General features: G+C 42.5%; 1 protein-coding gene across 2 annotated transcripts; it reads left to right on the top strand.

Moving 5' to 3' along the window:
* Positions 1 to 5,845: 5,845 nt before the first annotated feature.
* Positions 5,846 to 19,983, top strand: LOC116330210 (G-protein coupled receptor 135). 2 transcript variants are annotated; one of them, XR_005609290.1, is made up of 2 exons: positions 5,846 to 6,515; positions 17,571 to 17,698. XR_005609290.1 is itself a non-coding variant. In XM_039603018.1 (2 exons), exons 1-2 carry the CDS (start codon positions 6,257 to 6,259, stop codon positions 18,913 to 18,915), a joined length of 1,458 nt encoding a protein of 485 aa, XP_039458952.1. In that variant the 5' UTR covers positions 5,848 to 6,256; the 3' UTR covers positions 18,916 to 19,983. The 2 variants fall into 2 exon arrangements, 1 of the variants encoding a protein (XP_039458952.1); XM_039603018.1 differs by having other exon boundaries at positions 5,848 to 6,369; positions 17,571 to 19,983.
* The last annotated feature ends 327 nt before the right edge of the window (positions 19,984 to 20,310 follow it).

Below are 20,310 nucleotides of genomic sequence, written 5' to 3'. Positions count from 1 at the left end.
GAATTTAACCATTTTGTATTTTAAGGCCAAACATATTTTCCTTTACAGCTTTGTTCCAGTACTGCCAGATCATATTTTCAATCTTCAAACACACGTCAGGATGTTGGCAGATGCTGCTGCTAAGTTTCCAAAAAGCAGATTTAGGGCAACATGAAGAAGCAGCAAGAGGAATAAGGGTACAAATAGTTTCCTGATCACTTAGTGCAGTTACATTACTCAGATGTTTACAGACTGGTTTGATAGTGATTTTCTTCCGACCTGGGTGTGTGTCCCTCTTCAATTAAATCTGCTCATAAACAGTTCTAGATATAGACTCTAAGAATCAGAGTTTCTAAAAGATCACCTGTCAAGACAATTATTTAGTACAACATTAAAGTCCCCACCAAAAACAATGTCAGAATTGGGATATTTAGTTAACCAGTGAAGTACTCGCTCCCCTAACCTGTCAATGAAAACATTATTTTCAGGTTAGGAACTGAAACCATTGTGGTGGACCACTAGAGGGCTCCACTCACACCCAGTGTTAAGGAAGTGTGTTCTTGTGTTGTGTGGCGCGATGTGTGCAGTTGATGTTGGAGAGGAATAAAGAAGGAGTGAGAACTGAGAGCTCTGTGCCGTTAATGCTTACCTCCACATTGGTGACCCCTGACTCGAGCATGCAACGGGCCGCAGATAACGCAGACTCCGCTGCGTCCACCATATGACGGGCCATACAGGGTTCTTAAACCAGGCAAGAAACATTTCATTTTGGACTTTGGCGGTCGGCAGGAGGTTGTCTCTGTTGACAGACTTAAGCCTGCACATGTTATGCAAGAGGATCAGGTGGTCCCGGCCCAGGCCCCTCGCCGCGGCCGCCCACCTGCCACCGGGCTGATGGATTCTGTTTTTTTCCCCCAGGAGCGACCCACAATCAACGGAGTCCGAGTCGTCTGCAGCTTTTTCTGACCGCCAGTGCCAGCCTCGCTCCCGGGCTGGGTTGCCCTCTGTCAGTTTCCCACCCCCCCAGTTCAGCCGTTCCGGCCGTTTGCTTAAGCCCCGGGTCCTGGACTAGTTCTGCTGGGTGTTCGGGGGGGGCATGTGTGGTGGACCACTAGAGGGCTCCACTCACACCCAGTGTTAAGGAAGTGTGTTCCTGTGTTGTGTGGCGCGATGTGTGCAGTTGATGTTGGAGAGGAATAAAGAAGGAGTGAGAACTGAGAGCTCTGTGCCGTTAATGCTTACCTCCACACCATAAACATTTACAACAATAAAAGTCACATTTGCAATGTCAAGCACTAATAGAAAATAATGACCAGTTTTGCCACATTCAGAGATCATGATTTTTCCATTAAAATGATTTTTGAGAATGAAAACAAGTGCTGAGCTTTCTGTTCCGTGAGAAATAACTCAGAGCCCCACAACACCTTTGTCCTCTTTGGGCCTAGGCAATGCACAGTATCCACGACGTAGCTCATTTTTGGGCTCTGGCAGAACAGCTTGACATGTTTGAATGACTTCTGTCCTCTCTGTCCTTTTACTCTCAGCCATAAAAACCTTCCAGGTGAGAAAGACATTTTTCATGTGAATTGCTGGTTTCCTGATATTTTGCAAGTTGCGTGTCAAAATGGTCGACTCTCTCCTTCATGGTTTTAATGTCAGCTCAGATAAACTCAAAAAATGTTGTTGGTGTGTCCTCAACCTTTCTCCATTTGACTGTTGGGGATTCAGATGGTGTAAGAGGAAGAAAGGGAAAATCCTTTTCTGTTAGTTTTGCATGTTTCCCTTGATGGTACTCGAGGGTACTCTTATCCGCAGTTCGCTTGCTAGTGGAATTATCAGTTATTAGCACCTTATGAGCTTCCATCTTTCTTTTCTCAGAGCTTTTCATTTTGTACTAGTGTTGCAAGTCCAAAAGAGTAGAAAAAAGGTAGCAATTAAGGCTCTAATGGCTCTATAACAAACAGAAATACCAGTGATTTTCATTTTCATATAGTATAATGATAGGTAAATCAGCATGAAAGCACTGAGGAAAACTCTAGTGGGATTTAAACTGTGATGTACTGATGTCCCTGACAGTGAAGTTGTGAGTGGAAAATGCAGAACGTGTGAATCTGTGGCTTGAGAGAGCGCAGCTGAGCACTAGTATTCACTAATTTGGGAGGCTGTTATCACAGAGTTGTGGTTGTATGTAGTAAAAACTAGACACATACAAAGAAAATTTGAATTACACATTTGCAACTCAGTATATTTATGTAATTATCAAATCTACAAATTTGTGAATATTTTTCCTGTAATTGTAAATTTCAAAATACAAGTCAAAATGTCACAGCCGAGGCTGGAATAGACAGACTCAGTAGCTGAACTCACACCGAGGTACAGGTTAGTGTGATTATTGTACAAAGCACAAAACTGTAAGGACAACTAGACCATGAACTATGAACAAAGATTTCCTAACTCTGTGAGTTTAACCTGAAGCTATGATTAGAAAAACATAATTAGACTGAAATAATTTACTAGAAAGGCTAAAGCTCAGGGGTATGAAGGAAAGGCATGGGCTTCAGGGAATGCAACCGGGAGTCTCAATACACTGCAAAGAGAGGAGAGTGGATTTAGTGGCTGAGTCCATACAATCCAGAGGAGCTTTAATCAATACAGGTTTGCTCTCAACAGGGGAGGTAGGAGGTGCGGGTGATGCAGCTGGGTTCTAAGAGCAGTGGAATCCATGGAATGCAATAACGGCGGCTGGAGGTCGGGCAGGTGAGGTGAGCTGACAGGACAGAGCTGCCAAGCATAAGCGAGTGACGGGAGAAAAGGTGAGTATTATCTGGGATGTAGCGTGAAAGTCGCCTGAGTGGCTGCAGAGAAAAACACAAAGTAAGTTCAGCCAGCACTAACTGTGGTTAGCAGAACACTTGGCGAAGAGCAGTGGTGAGTGCTGATCTAAAATGCCGGCATCTCAACTGCCTGCAGGTGTGAAGACACACCTATACCAACAAAACCATAACCATAATCATAATAAAATAACAAACTGAAAGTAAGTTACCATAAGTACCATTTAAAAAGTGAAGTAAAAAATATTCCTTCAACTTTAATTAGCTGAAGCTCTAACATTTAATTAAACCAAACATTTATAGCTCTAAAATGCTTTATATTTTACTAAAAAGTTAAGCCTGCCAGGTGAGCAGCCAGGCAGCATGGACACCCAAGTTTGTCAATGTAAAAGCCATATAATGAGGTCACGTAGGATTTTGAAATTCATACCACAGTGAGACAGGTAAGTGAGGAGAGCTACGCTGTAGCAATGCCAGACACAGCGTTGATACAGCATAGGGGTTTGTTGTGGCGGGTTGCTGGCCACCACTGTGTGGCGTTGCCCTGGGTGCAGTCGACACGGGTCCCAGGTCCCTGTGCCGGGAGTGGGAAGCGCACGCACACATGCAGCGTGCACACACTTGTGCATACACAGCAAAATTGTGTATTTGTTTGTGTACCTCTGTCCGTTTTGTCTTTTTGGTGGTGTATATCATTTGAATCTGCTTTGTTACAGAGGCAGGAGTTAGAGACCCAGTGTGTCCGTTTGACTTTTTACCCCGCCTTTTCTTTTATCTTTTGCCAATCTGGCTTGCACCCCCTGTCCGCTCCAGCATAACAGCCACAAGACTCCACTATGGTGCTCCGCTTGGGAAAGCAAATATGTTTGGCACAACAAAGCATTCAGACCATAATTCTGATTGCTGGACAGGACAGGTTTAAAACAAACAAACAAACAAACAAATAATTCATACCATTTGGATTGATGAATTAATCCATTAAAAATGCATAGGAGCAGGCACCGATGTGTGGAAGCCACCATGTGGCTTGTGAATACAGTGGACATAATGGGCGCCGCTGTTTCAGCTAATCGCATTTTGTGTATGTGGCTCACCTGCATACATTTTATGCATTTTAGACCCTCCTGTTTCTGGACAGCTGACAATGACTCAGCTAAACAACTGCATGAATTGTTTTGCTGATTATTTTTACTGGTCCATTAGAGAAATTTACTGTTGCTCTTTTTTTTAGGTCCTAGCACACACGAGGAGATGTTGATGTTTGTTTGAAAAACATAAAAGAACGACAGCAAGGAATTGAAATATCACATTCAATCTAAAGAAAAACATGGGACAGTTTGTCAGTTGAGAGTGCCACTATTCACCTCACTGACATAAAACAATGAATAACTGACGATGAATTCATTTATGGATACAGGTAAAACATATGGAATGCCCTAATGTTTACTTGGTTCATAGTTTGACTGACTTTGTAATCCGTCCCTCATACAAAAATAAATGTGGTATTTAAATTTAAACCATTAACCTATGGGCATTCCTTAGCTCCATGTTAACACAGTTCATTATTATACACAGCATGGTTATAATCAAAGAAACTATCAGTACACAGTGGCTGTACTGCCACTAGTATTCTTTGATTAAATAATTATTTATTACAGAAAGGACATCAGTCATCATAAAGAACAGTATAGGTGACCAGTTGCAATTAATAATCATGTTAAATGTGTATTTAGAGAGCCTATCTGAACTGTCATACAGTGAAAAGCAGGGGACATCCTGGACAGGTTACCACACAAGGTAACACAGAGACACACTGAGTTACACTTTATGGTTTATCTAATAACATGCTTAGAGGCTGGCCTTGCATAGAGTAAATATAATTGAGCCTGTAATTTTTGTAAATTGTTTGGAGGGTGTTTGGAGGCGTGGTCCCGCTCCTGAAATTCCGATACATAATTTCCAATTCGTGGAATGCCACTTTAAATTCTGGGGGATACCACCACAACAGACACTTTAGATTCGCCCTTCCCGACTCAGCAGCAAGAGGAGATATAAAGCAAAATGCCTCTAAGTGGACAACCAAGTTAGATTAAGTAGATTAGATTAAGACTAAGCAACATACATACCATGTCAAGCAGCGCGCGACAACAGATGCCAGGAAATTTGACCGACAATGAGCACAGAGGGGGAGGTGACAGCGCCCCTGCTGGCACTAGGTCAGGATATTCAAAACGGGCATGTTACTCATTGAGAGCAGGCTTAACCATCCTGCTACACTATCATGTCAATGTGGTGAAAAAAATCTGAAGAGTTTTTCCAGCACCTTGTTGAATTTATGCAATAAATTTTTTTTTAAAAAAGGCAGTTCTGAAGGGGGAGGCGGGGGGGTCTACCCTGCTACTAATGAAGTGGCCAGTGAGTGTAGCAGTAATGCCTTGTTTATAAAAGCCAAAAATAAAATGCATGATTTCAGCATTGTATAATCTTATCTAGCTTTGGGAAGGAAACAGCTTCGTCGTGCTATCTGCTTAGTTCGGATGACCGCGCAAAGGCCCGAGGAAGTTTTTGGACACTGGCCCACAATTAAAATACACAATTACCAATTGAGAAGAAAAGTCCTATACTGCATTATTGAAGCTCATATGATCGGGGTTAAGAAATTGTTTCATGTTCTTGATTTTAATAGATTAATGAAAACAACTCCTCTGGCAATAAAGCCACGATGCGACGATTACGTGGCTCTGGGGCTGAGTCCCCTGCTATCCTCTCCTCACCGAACGCCCGTTCTTCCCTTTTATCACGATCTGCTGCGTGTTTAATATATATATATGTGTGTGTGTGTGTGTGTGTGTGTGTGTGTGTGTGTGTGTGTGTGTAGAACATCCAGTAAGGGAACATTAGCGTGTATTTTGATGTTGATGATGCCATTATGCATGGACTCAGATGGTGCAAAATTGCTCACAGGTTACCATAGCAACTTTATGAGACGGCGGTCCAAGTTTTGAGCACGTTCAAACAAGGCGTGGCTTCTTCGAGTGAGTGAGCGAAAGATAGGTTATAGTAGAGAAGCTGAGAGAGAGACGCGATGGATGCTGGAGCCGTCCTGCTCTCGCTTGAAGCTTTGTTCGTTTACAGTCCGTTTATTGCGCCTTCGGTCTAAATCAACCAACAAGGTGGCTACCGTGGTCTTCCTCCGACGATTTTTTAATTTACTGTGTAAATTTTTTCATAGCGGCGCTGATCACAACGGCGATAGAAGAAGAGGATAGACTGAATTTGTTCTCCATACAAAGGCTTCGAAAGGCCCACATCTCAACATCATGATCATGCACATGATAGGTACTTTTAGACAAAGGTCCTTTTAGACGGACGTGTGAATATAAGGTGGTTTTCCCGGACATGGAGCCTGCTGTGTGCTGTAAGGATCAGAGCAAGAAAAAGGCTCGATGGACTCTGCTGAAAACAGCTCAGGACACATCAGTATAACAGGCGTTTGGAGCAAAATGACTAACACAAAGGCATCGCTTGTTTGTGTGGACAGTGTAAGAAAACGACTGAGGTAAAAGGAGGAAAAGACTGAACAAATAAAGACTTCATAAGCGAACAGCGAGCTTTAGACTATTGATATGGTTGCACCTCAAAGGTACAAGGCTAATGTGAACCAGCCTGCCTATTTAACAGATAAGAGGAAAACATAACAGTGAGGTGAGGACTAAACGTATTTAGCTGATATTCAGTTTAATGATGTTTAAGTAAAGATTTTGTTTCTAATAACACAAGGGCACACTTACAACTGCTAACTAGCTTAGTAGTATAGTAAACAGATTTCCTTTTATTTTCCAACACTACCTTAGAAGTTATGTCTTTTCCAAATCACTGTAGCCACGATGTACTTCTAAAAAAAATACCAGTAGCAAAAAAGAAGCAAAAAATTGACAGAGCAAAGGACAAATTCATCGACAGATATGCATTTCAATTTGAAATGTGTATTGTGTGTATTCATCAATGCATTAAATAAAAACAGGCAACAGGTGGCTTCGAACTATCAGCTTACAGCTTTGACCAAAAAGTGAATCCCAGTTTGATTCTGTAGAAAGCTCTTTCTTACTTTATAAACTTTATAAATGGAAATGAAAACCATTTCAAACAAAATGATCTATGAAACCAAAACAAAAGGGAGCAGGAGGCTTATCCAGATAAGCTTGTTGACAATTTCTTAATCAAAATGGCAACTAGGGATGGGTATTGATAAGATTTTAACGATTCCGATTCCATTTTCGATTCTGTTTAACGATTCGATTCTTTATCGATTCTCTTATCGATTCTTATTTTTAAAAAGGAGAACACTAAGGTCGATTAGCTTAGAATTTTGTTTTATATCTTCTCTTTGAACAAGATAGAAATTTAGGAGTAACATGGCCTTACGAACCCAACAGTGAGATCTTAAGAGATCCAGCCTATGGCTCTTCAATGGGGTGTCACAGGGTCCCCAGGAAAAAAAAAATGTAAATGTAAAATAATAAAATAAATATTCTTCTGTAGCAATAACAAAGTATAACATAAATTATTCTGTAGCAATTACACAAGAATATCCAGTAATGTCCCTGCCTACAATTAAACACATTCACTTACCGAAAATCGGGGCATCTGCTGTGGCAAATGGGTGCAAGGTTTTTACCACAAACTTAGTCACTGCTCGGTGACATTCAGGCCTGAAAAGAGACGCTACCGGTGGACTGCAGGGACAACTGCCAGCGAGCGCCAGCCAGACTCTGTCTCTCTCATCACGGTCACCTAAATGCACAGTAATGGCAGGTTTTGTAATAAGGCAGATCGCGCTAACATAATATGCACTGTTAGCTGATTATTTACCTGCCGCATTAACGGGAGAGGACGTGCGAACGTTACCGCTGCTGCTGGGTTGAGATTCACGAGTCCGGAGCGGAATTAAAAACACAACATTCATTTAAGTTCATCGCGTGTTTTGTGAGCAAATGCTTTTACATATTCGTAGTGTTTCCTCCCTTAATGAAATATCTACTTTGCAAGTATTGCAAGTTGCCCTGTTGTCATCCGTTCTCGTAAAGTATAACCGAACTTTTAAGCGTTTGAGCCGCTTAGGCGCCGTGTTTCCTGCCAGGTAAATGACGCTCCGCAACGTGGTGACGTCATTCGGGGCGACTGGAATCGATAAGGGAATCGTTTAAAAAAATGGCAAACAATTCCAAGGAATTGAAACAGTGGGAACCGGTTCTCAACAAGAACCGGTTTTCGATACCCATCCCTAATGGCAACTATATACAAATATACATATACACATGCATAGATGTGCATGCATATGTACAGATACATCTTTGAACCTACAGACAAATACTTCATATCACCAACATCATGAAATTCTTATTCTATACAACAGCACCTATATACTCATAATGTGAATATCTAATCTCTTTCATTTTTATACACATCAAATATGTACTGCTTATATTATCATAAAATGTGAAATATTTTTACTTTCTTTAATTTCTTTGTCTGGGCTGTTCCACAAAATCACTCCACAAACTGATATGCACGTGCTTTTAAGTGCATTGGCTGCACATGGGGTGACGGTAGCTCAGGAGGTAGAGTAGGTCATTTGCTGATAGGAAGGATGGTGGTTTGATTCCTGGCTCCCCCAGTCTGCATGCCAAATATCCTGGGGCAAGATACTAACCTCCACTTTCTCTCAGATGCATCCATCGGAGCGTGAATGTATGTTGGTTAGACACCGCTGACAAAGCATAGACAACTGTGCTTGTGTGTATGGGTGAATACGGCGTGTTGTATAGAGTGCTTTGAATACTCCAGGAGAGTATATAAGAATCAGACCATTTACGCGGCTGCTTTCAATTGCCCTTTCCGCTCACGTCGTACCTTCTATCTCTATTCTTAAATAAATTCTGAATATTACTTGGAAACATGGTATTTATTGCTTTGAATTTCACCTGTGTGGTTTTAAATTGTACTAAATTCATGAATTTCATAACTTGTGGTTTTAAAAAGAATTTATTTGTGTGTTCACAATACCAAATATTGTGTATTATCCTTGTTTCTCTTTTTTGCATTGTGCATATTTTTTGTAGAGAAGTTGTTCTGTTTTGTGTAACAGCTAAAACAGATTCATGTGACAGGAAGGTTATATCTGCATGAATATGTACTGATGATGCTTTCCTTCCTTGAGTTAATCTAAGAATCACTCAGTGATGTCATAGTCCTTAAAGGTGGGCTTCATTCATTCAACTGTGAAGTGTTATTGAAATGGCATATAGGTAAAGACAGAAAGGCTCTATGATGCAGCAAGCATGGAGTGCTCACAGAGCTATTTACAAACAAAAAATGTCCAACAAAATGGATCCATTTAACAGTGGTCTACTTGTTTTCCTTTCCCATGTTGGAAACTGTCTCATTGTCTTGGAGACAATGAGGATAAAGACCATGATTAAACAAGTTATCACCAGATACTTAAGCAATCAGGGAACCAACTCTAATCTGAATGTGTGTCTGAAGCAAGGGATGTGGCTTTTTTTTCTTGCTTCATCAACAGAGTTGCATTTGAGGACGGGCCTGCGGCATAGTGTGCCTTTTCCATCTTTTATGCTTTCATAGAAATAAACAACTATGCAAATTTGCATGTGACTGTCACTAAAATTCAGCAGCCAACTGAATGAATCGAGAGGACTAAACATATTTAGTTGATATTCAGTTTAATGATGTTTAAGTAAAGATTTTGTTTCTAATAACACAAGGGTACACTTACAATTACTAACTAGCTTTGTAGTATAGTAAACAGATTTTCTTTTAATTTTCCAACACTAGCTTAAAAGTTGTGTCTTTTCCAAATCACTGTAGCTACGGTATAATTAAATGAGTTATCAGCAGATACTGATAGCACCAGATTGGTGCTATTCCTTGTATTTACACAAGGAATAGCACCAATAGTGCCCTTGCTTTCTGAGATCTCAGGGCCCTCTTAGTCTGACAACAGCATCGACAGAACTGATATGAATTCTTAGAGCTGACTGCTTAAAAAAGAACCCATGGATATTAGTGGTGGAGTCAAACATTCAGGCCTTTTACAACAGCTCACTCAGGGCATGAAACAAAAACACAATAACTCTTGTTAAAGGTGTATTTTTTTTTTATCAAATTAAACTATAGTGTTGCTAATTAGTTTTATTCACATTTCTTTAGATCCCCAAATTATTTTATTAAATGTAATGTCTGTAAAGTCTTATTTGTTATCATCTATCGTCCACCTGGGCCTTACACAGAGTTTCTGTTGGATTTCTCAGACTTTGTATCTGATTTAGTGCTCAGCTCAGATAAAATAATTATTGTAGGTGATTTTAACATCCATGTAGATGCTAAAAATGACAGCCTCAACATGGCATTTAATCTGTTATTAGACTCAATTGGCTTCTCTCAAAATGTAAAAGAACCCACCCACCACTTTAATCACACTCTAGATCTTGTTTTAACATATGGCATAGAAACTGAACATTTAACAGTGTTTCCTGAAAACCCTCTGCTGTCTGATCATTTCCTGATAACATTTACATTTACAAGCAAATGGTGTGTAACAAATTTAGAAGATCATCATTTAGCCTGGAGAAATAGTTTGCTGCTTTATAAGAAAGCCCTCCGCAAAGCCAGAACATCTTACTATTCATCACTGATTGAAGAAAATAAGAACAACCCCAGGTTTCTCTTCAGCACTGTAGCCAGGCTGACAAACAGTCAGAGCACTGTTGAGCCAACCATCCCTTTAACCTTAACTAGTAATGACTTCTCGAACTTCTTCACAAATAACATTTTAACAATTAGAGAAGAAATTACTCATATTCATCTCACAGATGTAACATTATTTACAGCAGGGGTCTCGAACTCCAGGCCTCGAGGGCCGGTGTCCTGCAGGTTTTATATGTGTTCTTGATCCAACACAGCTGATTTAAATGGCTAAATTACCTCCTCAGTATGTCTTGAAGTTCTCCAGAGGCCTGGTAATGAACTAATCATTTGATTCAGGTGTGTTGACCCAAGGTGATATCTAAAACCTGCAGGACACCGGCCCTCGAAGCAAGACCCCTGATCTACAGCTACTTTCAGTACCATTGAATTGTAGTCTTTTTCTCCAATTGATCTTTCTGAGTTAACTTCAATAATTACTTCCTCCAAACCATCAAAGTGTCTTTTAGACCCCATTCCTACAAAACTGCTCAAAGAAGTCCTGCCATTTCCAAAAGTTGATTCTGTTCATCTGGACGTAGCGTTTTGTGGGAGAAACGTTTCGTCACTCATCCAAGTGACTTCTTCAGTCTCAACTGACTGCAGGTTTCCCCAATCTTATAGACAGTACATTTGCATAATGACTGAAACCAGCCTACTGAAGGAACAATGGGCTGGGAGGCCAGTTTCTTAATCTTAATTATGCAAATTCTCATGACCATTGATCAACAACCACTTACCAAAACCCACTGATCAATGGCCATGAGTACCATTCACTGTCTATAAGATTGGGGAGTCGAGACTGGGAGTCGAGACTGAAGAAGTCACTTGGATGAGTGACAAAACGTTTCTCCCACAAAACGCTACGTCCAGATGAACAGAATCAACTTTTGGAGATTTACTTTCGTGGATGATTGAGAATGCATCAAGAAGTCCTGCCATTAATTAATGCTTCAATCTTAAATATGATCAACCTATCTCTAATAATCAGCTATATACCACAGGCCTTCAAGCTGGCTGTAGTTAAACCTTTACTTTAAAAAGCCATCTCTAGACCCAGCTGTCTTAGCTAATTATAGGCCAGTCTCCAACCTTCCTTTCATATCAAACATCCTTGAAAGAGTAGTTGTCAAACAGCTAACAGATCATCTGCAGAGGAATGGCTTATTTGAAGAGTTTCAGTCAGGTTTCAGAGCTCATCACAGCACAGAAACAGCTTTAGTGAAGGTTACAAATGATCTTCTTATGGCCTCTGACAGTGGACTCATCTCTGTGGTTGTCCTGCTAGACCTCAGTGCAGCGTTCGATACTGTTGACCATAATATCCTCTTAGCGCGGTTAGAGCACGCTGTAGGTATTACAGGTACTGCACTGCAGTGGTTTGTATCATATCTATCTAATAGACTCCAATTTGTTCATGTAAATGGAGAGTCCTCTTCACACACTAAGGTTAATTATGGAGTTCCACAGGGTTCAGTGCTAGCACCAGTTCTGTTTACATTATACATTCTTCCCTTAGGCAGTATCATCAGAAGACATAGTATATATTTTCACTGCTATGCAGATGACACCCAGCTCTATCTATCCATGAAGCCAAATAACACACCAATTAGTTAAACTGCAGGAATGTCTTAAAGAAGGCCGCTAACTTTCTGCTTCTTAATTCACATCACACTGAGGTTATTGTGCTCGGCCCTGAAAATCTTAGAAATATGGTATCTAACCAGATTCTTACACTGGATGGCATTACCTTGGCCTCCAGTAACGCTGTGAGGAACCTTGAAGTCATTTCTGACCAAGACATGTCCTTCAATGGACATATTAAACAAATATGTAGGACTGCTTTCTTCCATTTGCACAACATCTCTAAAATTAGAAATATCCTGTCTCAGAGTGACGCTGAAAAACTAGTTCATGCATTTATTACTTCCAGGCTGGACTACTGTAATTCATTATTATCAGGAAGTCCTAAAAACTCGCTGAAAAGCCTTCAGTTAATCCAAAATGCTGCAGCAAGAGTACTGACAGGGACTAGAAAGAGAGAGCAGATTTCTCCTGTTTTGGCTTCCCTTCATTGGCTTCCTGTAAAATCCAGAATTGCATTCAAAATCCTGCTCCTCACATACAACGTCTTAAATAATCAGGCTCCATCTTATCTTAATGACCTTGTAGTACCATATCACCCCATTAGAGCACTTCGCTCTCACACTGCAGGCTTACTTGTTGTTCCTAGAGTATTTAAAAGTAGAATGGGAGGGAGAGCCTTCAGTTTTCAGGCCCCTCTTCTGTGGAACCAGCTTCCAGTTTGGATTCAGGAGACAGACACTATCTCTACTTTTAAGATTAGGCTTCAAACTTTCCTTTTTACTAAAGCATATAGTTAGGGCTGGATCAGGTGACCCTGAATCCTCCCTTAGTTATGCTTCAATACGTGTAGGCTGCTGGGGAATGCACTGAGTGTTTCTTCTTCAGTCACCTTTCTCACTCCCTATGTGTTAATAGACCTCTCTGCTATAAAAGACACACCTCCTGGATGCACCGGTACGCATCTTCAGTGATGTATCCTGGGGTCATCAGGTGTTTCGGGTCTCACAACATCATACACCCTCGCCCAAGCGACCCAGCCGGGGGTGATCAGGCCCGACTTTATGCATCAGTAGCTACCCACGGATCAGCCCTCTTGATCCACAGCCACCTTGTGGCTTTCTCTGCTGCTTCGCTCACAGCCTGGATGGCCCTCTTCTTGGCTGCCCCATCCACGCCCAGCCGGCCTAGGACTTTGCAGAGTGATTGTCCTGCAAAGCCCCTACAACCCACTTCTATGGGCTCATAGAAAGTCTTCCAGCCCCTTCCCCTGCACTCCTGCACTAGTTCCTGGTACTTTCCTTGTTTCCTTTCATTGGCCTCCTCGATCCGCCCTTCCCAGGGCACTGTGAGTTCCAGCATGATCAGCTGTTTTGAGGCCTCAGAAATAATTATCATTTCTGGCCGGAGGGATGTTTTTGCAATGTTCTGGGGGAACTTTAGCTGTTTACTCAGGTCAGCCTGTAGCTGCCAATCAGAGGCTGTGTTGAGGAGGCTGGTTGTTAAATGTTGTTAAACCTGGGGTTTCTCTCCAGCCTTAATGAAAGAGATTGCCTTCCTCGGAGCATGATGGTGCTTGCTGGTGCTGATTGCTGAGGCAATCTTTTCAGCAACTACTCTGAGCACCTGGTCGTGCCGCCAACAATACCGACCATCAGCCAGGGCCCTTGGGCAGCTGCTGAGGAGGTGTTCTAGGGTCCCTCTTCCAGAGCACAGGGGACAGACAGGTGTCTCGCTCTTCCCCCACAGATGGAGGTTTGCTGGGCTTGGCAGAGTGTCGTATACTGCCTGCACTAGGAATTGGATCCGGTGGAAGTCTGCCTGCATGATGTTTGCCCAGGTGACCTTGCGCTGCAAGGTGCTCTCCCACCGTGTCCATGCTCCCTGCCGCTTAAGGCCTACAGCTCTACTTACTTGCTCCTCCTCCACACCTGCTCGGACCTCTTCCTGGAGTAGCTGGTGTCTCTAATTTCCCTGTGCCCTGCTGACCTGGGCCTTTGGGAAGTACCCCACAGGATTCAGGGCAGGATGGAATGCTGGTAGATCCAGGCTTTAAATCTTCCAGGCAGGCCGGACTTATCCACCTTAATAAGCCACGCTCCCAGCTCCTCATTTGCCTTCTGAATGGCAATAGAGTCTTTCAGGCTGGAGTCAAAGAGTTTCCCCAAGCTCTTGACTGGTTGTTCCGTTATGGATGGAATAATGGTTCCTGAGATTGAGAACCGGAACTTGTCCGTCACCTTACCCTTCTTCAGTACCATAGATTGGTACTGACTTGGAAGGTTTAAAACTCATCCTTGCCCATGAGATGAGTCTCTCAAGTCCTTGCAAGATCCACCTACACCCTGGGACTGATGATGTTGTGATGGTGAGGTCATCCATATAGGCTCTGATAGGGGGCTGACGAACACCTGACCTTGTTAGTGGCCCTCTGCACTCCACCTCAGCACCCTTTACCACCATGTTCATTTCAAGGGCAAAGAGCGTAACTGATATGGTACAGCCTGTTATTATACCTTTTCCGAGGCGGTGCCAGCCTGAAGTAACTGCCCCAGAAGTGACCCTAAGCCTGAAATTGGCGTAATAGTCCAGGATCAGGTCCTTGATCTTGCTGGGGACATGGTGGAGGTGTAAAGCATGCTCAACCAGTTTGTGTGGGATCGACCCATACGCATTAGTCAGGTCCAGCCACAATACAGCTAGGTCGCCTCTGTTCTCATGGGCTTCTCTTATTAGGTGTGTAACTACGCCAGTGTGCTCTAAGCAACCAGGAACTCCTGGGATCCCCCCCTTCTGAACTGATGGATCAATGTAATTGTTTCTGAGGAGAAACTCGGTCAATCTCCGGGAGACAACGCTAAAAAACACCTTCCCCTCCACGCTCAATAGAGAGATGCTCCGAAACTGGTTTATGTTTTTCGAGTCCTCCTCTTTGGGAATCCAGACTTCCTCTGTGCACTTCCACTGATCAGCAACTCTCCCTCTCCGCCATATCACCTTTAAGATCTTCCACAGGTGGCGAAGCAGCTCTGGGCAGCGCTTATAAACAAGGTAGGGTACACCACTGGGACCTGGGGAGGATGCTGAGCGGGCTGCCTTGATGACCTCACACACCTCCTTCAAACTTGGCTCCGTCAACTTGAACTCTACTGATGGTGGGGCAGGGTTGATGAGAGCTTCGTTCGGTCCCAAGTCTTGTTCCCTCAGTGGGTCACTCGTGGTCTCATGAAGGAAGTTATTCACCTCCTCTGCTGAGCACTCCAACTGGCCACTTCGCTTAACCCCAAGCAATTGTTTGGAAAAGCGAAAGGGATCAACAATAAAAGCTGCACGTTTCCTGGCTCTCTCTCTTCCCCGCTTCCTGTGCCATTCTGCTCTGTGGAGGGTAATCAGCTTCTTCCGCAAGATGTTATGCAGTTCCTCTAAAGCTTGCTTATCCTCCGCATCAGCGTTCTTGAACTGCTTCTTAAGGCTCCTAAGCTCCTGGCGCAGTCGATGAATCTTCATGGCCCTGCGGTTCATGGTGTAAGGGGTCTTGTTGTTACACTTCTCGGTCAGGCCGAACCTTTCTGAGGCGTAGCTGACTATGATGGTGGTCATTGTTTTAAGCCTGCTGTCAGCATCTCTTTTGGCCACAGCTTGTATGATGTTGGAGACATCCTCATCAAACTTCTGCCACTCGCTCCGGCTGCTGGCTGGGGGCCACTTAATCCGCTGTTGTGGAACTACACTGCTTGGATTGGAAGAGTCCGGTGCGTGGAGGGACTGGGCTCTGTGGGGTGGCTCCTGGCCGGGCTCCTCCTGCGTCTCACCATGTTCAGGATCTGTGCGTTGCACCTCACTCTCCTGCTCCAAACATTTCATTCTGGCCTGATGGACCTTTAGGCCACGCTGGTTCTTACACAGCTTGCCACAGATACATGTCTTACTCGTAGTTCTTTCCATTGCGTTGGTCGTTAACCTTGAGTCCGTCCGATTGGAGACCTCATCCTCCCCCCCTCTCGGGATCTCCTGGGGGTATCTTTCTTTAGGGCTTTCCGTAGCTTTTTGGGGTGCTTTCTCACGAAAACTGCAGACCGGGATGCTAGCCCACCCTGCCCCTGGAGCCATAGCTGTCATCTGTCTCTCCACTGGTCACCAAACTTTTCTTGGTTGTCACCTAGTCTCTTCCTAGGCGTCACTGGCTCAACCAGAGTTTAACTATAAAAGACACATCTCCTGGATCCACCGGTACGCATCTTCAGTGATGTATCTGCTGAATCATACTTGTTATTAATCTCTGTCTCTCGTCCACAGCATGTCTTTGTCCTGTCTTCCTTCTCTCACCCCAAACCTGTCGCGGCACATGGCCCCGCCCCTTCCTGAGCCTGGTTCTGTCAGAGGTTTCTTCCTGTTAAAAGGGAGTTTTTCCTTCCCACTGTCGCCAAAGTGCTTGCTCATAGGGGGTCATATGATTGTTGGGTTTTCCTCTGTATGTATTATTGTAGGCTCTACTTTACAATATAAAGTACCTTGAGGCAACTGTTGTTGTTATTTGGTGCTGTATAAATAAAACAATTGAATTGAATAGTATAGTTCAACATACTAAAGTTATATAAGTATATGTTGACAGAAAAAGAGAAAATAATGAAACATAGCTTTATGATTAAGATTACTCACAGAACCAAGTGCCTTTATATTAACATATTCTTAACCAAGAGGTTAAATGTTAACTTAGTAGTGCAATGATTAACACTGCTGTTTCATAACAGGAAGAATCTGTGTTTTTTTCTATTTTACCTGTGGGGCTTCTTTTTGACTTACTCCAGTGTTGTACAAGACTTTCTTAGTTGTTGGTACTAATGTTTGTCTCTCTGTGCCTGCCCTGAAATAGGCTGGTGACCTCTTCAGGATATATCCAGCCTCTTACCCAATAAAGCTAGGACAGGCTCCACCTTCATCCTTACTTAGATAGGCAATTAAGCAAGCGTTAATTGCTCTTAGCAGCTAGTACTACAACTGTCAAGTTGATGAAAAAAAAATATTACTGCCAAACTATATCTAAAACCTTAACAAAAGTATTACAAAGAGTACAACAGTTCCAGAGTATCACAGTTTCACAGTACTGCTCTCAGAATTCAAAGTTTAATGCAAATCATAATGTGGCCTAATTGATGAGAATTAGCTAAGTTCCTTTACTGCACTTTATTTCACAGAATTCATTATTAGAGAAGTGAAAGCATGAGTACACAGACAGTAAAAACCGTTTTTTACATTTTTATTGAAATTCGGGTATAGTATAAACCTGGTATCAGACGAAACAACACCCTGCCTTCTGAAATGCTTTTTTATGAACATTATTAGCTGTAAGAAGCAATGAAAACATTGTGTCCATAGTTTTTTGAACAATAATTTCTCCATCTTCTTCTTTAGGGTTATTTCCATGGTGACCAACCTCATGGCTACCACTACAGAGACTATAGTGCAAACCCCAGGAAACCTGTCAGACCATAAAGACCAAAGAGGAAGTGAATTTGGTCATACCCATCAGGAACTAAACCCGTCTGTGCTGAGTGCTGATGAGAGTAACTCTGTTCTTCAGGGAATCATAGTCGCAGCTCAGGCACTGATACTGCTGTCTGTATTCCTTCTCTCCAGTCTTGGTAATTCAGCAGTTGTCATCATTATCATCAAGCACAGGCAACTTCGAACAGTGACTAATGCTTTTATCATGTCGCTGTCGCTATCGGACTTCCTCACGGCTGTCTTGTGTCTGCCATTCTCCTTTGTTATGCTTTTCACTAAGGATGGAGTCTGGATGTTTGGGGATCGTTTCTGTGTTGCCAATGGGTGTTTGAACACCTGCTTTGGTATTATCTCCACCCTGACTATGACTTTGATCTCCTTTGATAGGTACTATTCCATTGTCAGACAACCACAGGCTAAAATAGGCAGACAGAAAGCAGCCCAGTTATTGATTGCAGTGTGGTTAACTGCTGTAATTTTCTCTCTGCCTTGGTATCTGGTAGTCCGAACACCTAAAGAAATCCATAAGCAAGGTTTTTACCACTGCATGTATGTGTTCCACTCTGGTACCTCACTCATGGGAACAGCTTATAGCATCTGTCTGATCATTGTATGTTATTTACTGCCTTTTTGCCTGATGTGCTTTTGTCATTACAACATTTGTAAGACTGTTCGGCTCTCAGAAATACGAGTCAGGCCTGTGACCACATATGCATACTTACTTCGATTTTACAGTGAAATGCGAACAGCCACCACAGTTCTGATAATGATTGTTTTCATTATTTTTTGCCGGGGGCCATATTGTCTAATGGGGCTAGTTACTGCTACAGGGGACTACACATTTAATCCTGCAATGGACACAGTGGCCATCTGGCTAGCTTGGGCAAACGGAGCCATTAACCCTCTGATCTATGCTCTGAGGAACCCAAATATAGCCATGTTACTGGGACGCAGTAGAGAGGAGGGCTATCGGACCAGAAATATTGCTGCATACCTCTCCAGCCAAACTCAGAACCACGAGGCCCGGTTTAACAATGCAGAGAGGATAAAAGACCGCTACCTGAGTCGTGCAGGGCTTAACAGCCAGCTGTTGACTTCGAGTCCTGGAAAAGCAGGAGGGGGAGGAGAAGTGACAATGTGGGCTTGTAAAAACCCTGCTGTGTACTTCTGTAAGGACACTCAGCAAAATACTGCATCACTACCAAACTCAGTCGGCGCTCAAAAGACAAAGAGACCTGACACGAGCCTTTGAGATTGTAGAGCTTCCATTACCTAAAGTGATGGTTTCATCAAAAGTGTTATTGCTATGAATCAAGATTTTTTTAAAGACTTAATACTGTGTATGACTCCTGAGACCAAAACTCTTATGTTTATGATAACATTGTGCTCCAGGTATGAACAATACAAAGGATTATTTGAGTTGTTCGTATGAAAATGATCATATTTACAATGTGCAAGTATGTTGTGACAAAAGTTTAAGATAAAACTCAATTTGAGCAGCTTTTGTGCATCCTCATCTTGGAGGATACCATTAGGTCCTCTCAAACATACTCATTTGAACTAATTGAAATGAGTATGCTTTAAGAATCTCTACAATCTGTTCTGTGACAAAAAGGGGGTGCAAAATAGTTAATGTCTGATTTTCAACATCTTTATATCTGTCCTTAATCTTAAATGTGCCACAAAGTATATGTACTGTTCATGTCATTTTCCCTGTCCTCACCAGCAAATTAACATTGTCTATTGTTTGTTTAACATATTTAAGCAACATAATTAGATACCCCTCTCCTAACATGACTTTAGTTGAAACCCCTGATAGGTCAGTCAGACCAGGATGTAGCATAGTGGCATTTTTCCACAAATGCTTCAAAAATATATTCATTACACAGCTGGCTATCAAACTGCTACCCTTAGAAAGCCTGTTAATGCACTCGTTAACAGGCAGCATACTACTGCCATGCAGTAACGATAGCTCATAAACCACAATTTGGGCCAGCTAGATTGTGAACACAATATATTCAGTAAATAATTCTACGGCTTGTTTCTCCTCTAAGCCGCTCTTGGGATGAATTTCATGCTCTGGTAGTGTTATAATAAAAGTGATAGTTGAGTATAGGTAGTAGGCATTAGCCTCCTGTTGTGTGGCCTGTCAGCTCTTCAGTGTCAAGGCTATAGCCGGTGTAACACTGACCACAAAAGTGAAATATGTGAAGTTCTGAATAATGCACATTTGTAAATTTAAACAGCATGTGGCAACGTTTGTCTACAATGATGGTACAGTTTCTGAAATACTGATGTTTGAAAGTTCATAAAATAAAAATAAAAAATACTAAAGAAAAGGTTGAAAAAGGTTTTTTTTTTTTATATATATGTATGTTTTATATATATGTATATATATATATATATTAAAAAAAAAACACCCATCTCGTCCCTGCGGGCGGTTTATCCTTCAAGCTCGGGTCCTCTACCAGAGGCCTGGGAGCTTGAGGGTCCTGCGCAGTATCTTAGCTGTTCCCAGGACTGCGCTATTCTGGACATAGATCTCCGATGTTGTTCCCGGGATCTGCTGGAGCCACTCGCCTATCTTGGGAGTCACCGCACCTAGTGCTCCGATTACCACGGGGACCACCGTTACCTGCACCCTCCA

The sequence above is a fragment of the Oreochromis aureus genome, linkage group 19 (assembly GCF_013358895.1).
Source record: "Oreochromis aureus strain Israel breed Guangdong linkage group 19, ZZ_aureus, whole genome shotgun sequence".
NCBI lineage: Eukaryota > Metazoa > Chordata > Actinopteri > Cichliformes > Cichlidae > Oreochromis > Oreochromis aureus.
Note: the sequence above shows the minus strand (reverse complement) of the source record. Positions and strands in the feature narration are given on the sequence as shown.